This window comes from Scatophagus argus, chromosome 2, assembly GCF_020382885.2.
Source record: "Scatophagus argus isolate fScaArg1 chromosome 2, fScaArg1.pri, whole genome shotgun sequence".
In the NCBI taxonomy this organism is placed as follows: domain Eukaryota; kingdom Metazoa; phylum Chordata; class Actinopteri; family Scatophagidae; genus Scatophagus; species Scatophagus argus.
The window spans coordinates 22,387,716-22,395,053 of NC_058494.1; the positions used below are offsets into that span (position 1 = coordinate 22,387,716).

The 7,338-nt window shown below is 44.8% G+C and overlaps 1 protein-coding gene across 1 annotated transcript; it reads left to right on the top strand.

Annotated features, from left to right (window-relative positions):
• Positions 1 to 367: 367 nt before the first annotated feature.
• LOC124049304 (protein ELFN1-like) lies at positions 368 to 6,166 on the top strand. Its single transcript, XM_046370772.1, has 4 exons — positions 368 to 1,084; positions 1,177 to 1,330; positions 2,641 to 2,807; positions 4,028 to 6,166. The coding sequence occupies exons 1-4, from the start codon at positions 795 to 797 to the stop codon at positions 6,138 to 6,140; spliced, it is 2,724 nt and encodes a 907-aa protein (XP_046226728.1). The 5' UTR covers positions 368 to 794; the 3' UTR covers positions 6,141 to 6,166.
• Positions 6,167 to 7,338: the final 1,172 nt, after the last annotated feature.

The following is a 7,338-nucleotide window of genomic DNA, read 5'->3' on the forward strand; positions in this document are numbered from 1 at the left end:
GACAAGCTGTGTGTGTTTTTAAGATTTGCAGGTGTTTGTTGTGTATCTGAGCCAATGTGGGCTAATTGGACTTGTCACAGAATGTCGTATAGGAGTATAGGAAGTGTGTGCGTGCATATGTTTGTGTTTGTTGTGCATGTGTGCGTGCGCCAAACTGTTATATAAGAATAAATAAGTACCTCTCCCTCATCATGTGGGTAACAGGGTTGTGTTTGTTGGTATCTCACAAAATAAAATAAACCACTGTGTTTCATTAGCACTTCTTTTTAAACACGCTCCCTTCCTCCCTTCCTCTCTCCCTCCAGAGACGACTTCTCACACCAAGTACAGAGCAGTGAGCAATGAGGAAGAAAGAGAAGACGTGCCTGTCCAATCAGAGATGCAGATGGCCACAGAAGACATGAGTACCAGCCAATCTGGCACCGGGATGACTTCCACTTGCCAGTTTATACATAACAAATCAAATGTGACCCCTTAATTAAACAATTGATAGTTTACCTAAACACACATACTGCCAATGAAGTGATACATCCCATTCCTGAGCTCATTTCTACTTTGCCAAATACTTTATCACCTGACGTGAGTTCAACGCAAACTTCAATTTGCTGTATAATTACAAGACAGGTTAAGTGGAAAGAGGGACATTTTACCGTGCTGTGGCTATACCTCTGTCAGTACAGACAACAAATCTGACAAAACAAGGCATTCCCAAGTCACCGCAGACCGATATATTACTCTATAAACCAGCCCTCACTCCCTTTCAAATGGCGCTAGCCTGCATGAATAAATGTTAAATGGCGAGCATCTCTGGTCGGCTTTCTCCAATGGATATTGCGACAACATCCCAAATGGCCCTCAGGACAGGACAGGGACGGCAGAGACATAACGTGACTGGAGGTTGTCCATCAGTGGTCCTGTCCACAGCCAGCTCATTCCTCTGTTGGCTCGTCCTGCTGTCAGTAATGCGGTTGCCAATGGTAACAGCCGACTGCTGGCTTATCGAAGGGGAGAAAGGCTTCGTGTGGTTGGCTATCTGCAGTATGAACCAGCCGCCTTATGAGGCCATCCCCTCCCACATTAACAGGTAAGAATACACAGAAACAGAGTGAGTTTTATCTAGATATTCTTTACTCTCTTCCTGCCAAACATCTTCAGCCTTCATGCTTCTCTCAACAGTACGATTGTGGATCTGAGGCTGAACGAGAACAAGATACGGTCGGTCCATTATTCTTCACTCAGTCGTTTTGGCAACCTCACCTATCTGAACCTCACCAAGAACGATATCAGCTACGTGGAAGATGGAGCTTTCTCAGCACAATTCAACCTGCAGGTGTGCCAAGACATAATGTATATGCATATTGGTGGAAGCACATTTACAAAGTACTGGGCTACTTGCATATGCTAAGCTACATTTCAGGGGGAAGGGATAGTTCACTTTACCAACATTTATGTGAGACTTATGGCATCAGATAGTGTTGCAGCATGATTCAGGTTTTTTGTACCTTTTATATAAGATTTGATCAGAATGAAATACAAATCATTCTTTCAGAGTAAACTCCTCTACAGTATATGAAGTACCGGTAGTTAAAAATAGCTGAAACATTAAAATGCATTTGGAGGCTAATCACGCTTGGTATTAAACTTGAACACTTCCTTGACTTTGTCCAAAATTTGTACAGTAGCACCGAGATTTGTCAAATGCCTGGTCAGATTTTGTCTGGGGCCAGACCTTTAATACGCCTACTCCACCGAGTTGACTGATTCGTCTGGCATCGTGACATTAAACTGAGTTTTCTTGGTTGAAAAAGCAATCCATCCAAAGAGTGCACTGGGACCAAGGAGGAGTACCAACAACAGGACTGACTGCTGTCCACAAGACAGATGCTGCTATTGAGACTGGTCTAAATTGATTGAAAGTACCAATTTCTTTGAAGTCCAAAGGGAATGTCAAACTGAAGATGGAAACAAAATGTAACGAGTTAACATTTCTGTCTGATGTTAGGCAAGGTCAGCATTGTAATCTTGTGTACTTACCCTTTAATGAAATATATAAATTTAAGTCAGTTTTTTAAAATTTCCTTTAGGTAAAGTTCTTGTGATTCAGTTTATGTTATGTTATGTTTATGTTATATTTATGAGACAACCTTTAGTATTTGGAAACTTTTATTGATACATGACAAAAAAAGACTTTTATGCAAAAAGCAAGATTATATAACTTTTGAAGGACTTCTAACTGTAATCAAATGGATTCTTTTTACACTGTGATACTGCTACTTTTACTCGAGTAAAACTTCCAAAATTCTTCCAGCATTACACACACACAAACCCGACACCCACTCATTATGGCTTTCAGAGACATTGAGGCAAAAGTATTTTCACCAAACTGAGCAGAACGCGGCCATAATGAGCTGGCATGCTCACACATCTACCCCAGCTGCTGGAGCTGTGCCAGGAGGTAAAATGCGAACAAGATCTTAGCAAATTCAGCACAGCATAGAGGCTTAGATCACCATGTGAAACATGAAGTGTACAGAACTGTCGTCTGTTTGTTCTCAATGTTCCCAGCTTGCAGTGAGTGATGCCTCACACTGGCCGGCTCCTCAGAGATTAGAATAATCCTACTTGTCTTTGTCTCCCCAGGTTCTCCAGATGGGTTTTAACAAGTTGAGGAACCTGACAGAGGGGATGCTGCGAGGCCTGGGCAAGCTGCAGTATCTGTACCTGCAGGCCAACCTTATCGAGACTGTTACACCCAACACCTTCTGGGAATGCCCAAACATAGAGAATATAGATCTGTCCATGAACAGGTATCTACCTGGGTATGAGTGTGTGTCTGTTAAGAAAGAGAGAAAACATGTTGTCGTAGTGCTGAAACAACCTGTTGATTAATCAGTTAAGTGGCTTAGAGGAAAGAAAATCACAGCAATTTTAATGATTGATTAATCAATGAAGACACTAATCAAGAAAAAAAGGACAGTAGGACAAAACAAGCAATTTGAAAAAGCTACCATGGTGGGAAACTGTACAACAGTTAATTGTTTTGATTAATTGCATCCCTGTAGCTGTCTTGTTGTTTGTTAGTGACATGATATGAGAACAAAATTTAACTCAAAAACTAAAATGGCTGCTTACAATCTGCCTTCCTGGGATCATAATTTACGTTTCACTGGTTTATGATGCTAACTGAGCAACACTGGAGCCACTTTGGAGACTGTAGTAAGTTTCTTAAACATGGTCAAAACATCAATGTTAAATGTCAGGCTTGGTGTCATCTCTCCAAGGGCTGCTGTCTAAATTCACCAGTTTGTACTCATATTGGCCAGACTTGTTGGGAGAAAGGAAACCATGATGCAATGCTGCAACAAACCATCTTTTCGATAAAAGCTGAGATTCCTTCTGTTCTCAGTGGGAATAACTGTCTCGTTCTTAGTATGGGTATTGTAACTGGTATTGATCTTTTGACTTCAGTGTAAAAGCAACAGCTGAATGGAACATGTTTAGCTGCACTGTGGGGCTTGTTCAAATGTATTGTGGGAGAGGTGTTTAAAACCATAAACTCAACTATAAAAAGTAACAGGTTCTTTTAAAGGAGAAGTGCGCTTTTCCACAGCAAAGTCTGTGTACAGGTCTTGGGAAATACCACTGCATAGGTGAAAAAAGTTCAGAAAACATAAAGTCTTTGGTGGCTCCACAGGGACTTATGCAAAGTCTGATGAACTGTCACAAATGATGTCACTCAAGCAGGCCGAAGACTACAAGTTTGAAAATGAACATATTTGCAGATATGGAGTTATAAAGCTCACGAGTCGCGAACAGCCAGGGGCTACAGTAGCTTGTACTAGCATAACACAGTACCAGCTGTTGGTCATTGAACTGCATGGTGGCCAATGTATAAAAAAGGAGTATGGGAGGGAGTATGTTGAGTATGTGCAATACTGAATTGATGGAGTATTTTTAATAAAGACTGACATGAGTGTATCTGAGGCTGAACTTCAAATCTATGATTTGTCTCTTTGTTTCTGTCCAGGATTCAGGTGCTGGATGGAAGTTTGTTCTCTGGACTCTCTAAGCTCACGACATGTGAACTGTACACCAATCCCTTCAACTGCTCCTGTGAGCTGCTGGGTTTCTTGCGCTGGCTCTCAGCCTTCCCCAACAGGACAAGTGAGAGGATGGTGTGTGACTCCCCTCAAGGATTCTTTGGCTACAACCTCCTGAGCCAGAACCCTCGCATGCCTACGCAACGCAACGCTCTGCACGTGCTCAGTCTTGTATGCACGGACGATGGCAGCAGTGTGACGCCCTTCTACGCCATTGGCGTGGTCGATTCAACCACCCTGCCTCCGGACTTTGCCTCTCCCTGCGGATTGGACGATTGTGCCTCAGGGACCCCTCCTGATGAGGTAATCAACTTGAGCCCAATTTTCTCTGACACCAATCCGATCATGACGCTAAAGCAGGTGCTACATTCGAGCGCTGTGATAACGGTTCAGATTCCTCACCCTTACAGGAAAATGTACATCCTGGTGCTTTACAACAACAGCTTCTTCACTGATATCCAAAATCTGAAAAGTCAAAGGGAAGATATTGAGCTTAAGAACTTAAAACCTAACACCGACTACACATACTGTGTGGCTTCTATACGAAACTCTCTGCGCTTCAACCACACCTGTCTGACCATCTCCACCGGCCGCCGGGCTGGGACCGAGAGGGCAGCCAACCAATCTTCAGCCACCCACTACATTATGACTATTTTGGGCTGTTTGTTTGGCATGCTACTCTTCCTTGGCCTGGTTGTCCACTGCCTGAGGAGGAGGAGGATCATGGAGGAGAAGGAGAGGAAGATGAGCAGGATCCAGAGGACACTGATAGAGCTCAAGTATGGTGGAGAGGGGGATATAGAGGGAGGGAGTGGAGGATCTGTTTCCCAGAAGCTTGGTGCTGGGGACAGTCTGTCCAGAATGCCATATCTTCCTCAGGGTGGCGAGATTGATCCATACAAGCTGCAGGAGGTGATAGAAACACCTCCACACAAGCCTGCTAAACTTAACTACATGGAGGTGAGAGGTTCTGGCATTGAAAGGGAGAGAGAACGAGAAAGAGAACGAGAGCGAGAGCGAGAAAGAGAGACGTCGCCACAAGCAAATCCCCAGGGCTCAGTAGCTGAGATCTCGACCATTGCTAAAGAAGTTGATAAAGTTAACCAGATCATCAACAACTGCATAGATGCTCTCAAATCTGAGTCTACCTCCTTTCAGCAGGGGATCAAATCCCCCTCTTCTGCGGGCGGAGGGGCTGTTTCCACCGCAGAGCCACAGCTGGTGCTTCTCTCTGAGCAAGTGGAGAGAGGAGAAAGAGGAGGTGAGTTCCTTTCCCCAGTGTATAAGGGAGGAAGAGGAGGAAGAGAAGAAAGAGGGAGAAGTTACCATCATTCGCTGCAGCGACACCACAGCATGGAGGCTCCTCCCACCTCCAAAAGGCCCAGCACCTCCTCTTCTCCAGGCTCTGCCCGGAGCCCTCGCTCATTCCGCTCGGAGGGAGGCTATCACTCGTCAGAGACCCGCTATATCGAGAGGACCTCACCCGGAGAGAGAGGAGAAAGGGGAGGTGGAGGTGGAGAGGCCATCCGTACAGTCACCCCGGCAGCAGCTATCCTTCGAGCTGAAGCCCAGAGAATCCGCCAGTACAATGAACACCGTCACTCCTACCCTGGCTCCCAGCAGCACCTCCAGGAGCTGCAGCACCATCCCCAGATCCTGCAGGAGCTCCACCACCACCCAGGAGGCCGTAAGCCCTCTGTGTTAGATCCCCTCACGCTCAGCAGGCAGGCCAAGCAGCGGGAGCTGGCCTACTCCCAGCTCTCGCCACACTACCCACTCTCGCCTCAGTACCACAACCTCAGCTACTGCTCCAGCCCAGATGAAGACGAGGAGGAGGAAGGGCTCCTCTGCACCCCGACCCTGGGGCTGTGGGAGAGATTCAAACTACACCGCAAGAGGCATCGGCAGGCGTCCATGGAGGACGAAGGATACGTGGCAGCTGGACACGCGCTGAGGCGAAAGGTTCAGTTTGCCAAGGATGAGGATCTTCACGACATACTGGACTACTGGAAGGGTGTGTCCGCCCAGCAGAAGACCTGATCCTGCACCTGGAGAGCCAAAATACTTGGAAGGTGGAAAATATCAACGGTGCACCCATAACATATTGATAGAGATACAAAGACTGACACAAAAATGACCTGTAAATACACACACACACACACACACACACACACACACACACACAAACTTACAGGATCAACAAAATCAAATTGCACACATACATCTATACACACACACACACACACACTCTCACACTTAACACAAACCAAGCCTTTGCTTCGGAGAACATGAAGGAGGACCAAACTAATATATTATATTGAACAACAAAAATCATAACTTATAGAGAGACTGAGTTACTTTTTGTAATGTAATGGAAATTATAGCTCAGACTTATGTAGCTATTTGTACTAAGTTTTGAATGAAGAAAATAATAACAATAAAAAACATTAATAAACAGAAACCTTAAATGTTACCAGACAACCCATCCTGAAGAGCCTTGGCTACACTTTTAATCTGCCTTGAGACGTCAAACCTGACCACGGCAGATTAACCGCACCAGTTCTCATTATGGTGGTAGACTGACCAGGATTTGGCTTACATGGGGTGGTTGAATTTTGCGTCGCGCCCTGCGATGCTGCTGCGAAAAAAGACATTTTGAAAGATTTGCGGCAATTTGGTAGATTCAAAACGAGAAATTAACCAATTCTGGATGGGTCGCCAGGCAACAGTAATATTCAACTGTGCTGAGAATGAGTAGGTAGCTCTCACTAGAGAGTGAGTATTATGTGCCAAATCAACCATGGGGATAATAGAGCCCTACTGTGTACCGACTTCTCCTCGCCACTGTTTTTATATACAGAATTTAAAAAACCTAGAATGATATGTTATTACTATTAATTATTCTTATTACATTACTGGTCTTCTTATTATTCCTATGCTCCTCATCATTAATACTCTATTATTTGAATATGGCATGGCTCTGTCGTGTGACTGTGTTTTGACTCTTTTGAACCTCTCAGCTGAGAAGTGCACACCAACAGAGACAAACGATATGATGGACGAGACATTTGAGTACTTCTTTTCTACCAAGAGGAGTGTGCTCTCCGCTGAGCCAAAAACAAGCCCGTCTTTTCTCTTGGTGAACCCCTGCTACACCTGCTCGTCATCCTCCTTAAAGAGGGAACGCTGTACAGATGAGAGAAAGAAGTTCTATATTTGCAACAGAGGTGACTGTTTT

Bases quoted from the DNA above. Each gene is read 5' to 3' on its own strand.
- LOC124049304 (XM_046370772.1), top strand. From the start codon at position 795: ATGGCGAGCATCTCTGGTCGGCTTTCTCCAATGGATATTGCGACAACA. The intron at 1,085-1,176 runs GTAAGAATACAC...TTCTCTCAACAG, and splicing joins ATCCCCTCCCACATTAACAG to TACGATTGTGGATCTGAGGC. The intron at 2,808-4,027 runs GTATCTACCTGG...GTTTCTGTCCAG, and splicing joins ATAGATCTGTCCATGAACAG to GATTCAGGTGCTGGATGGAA.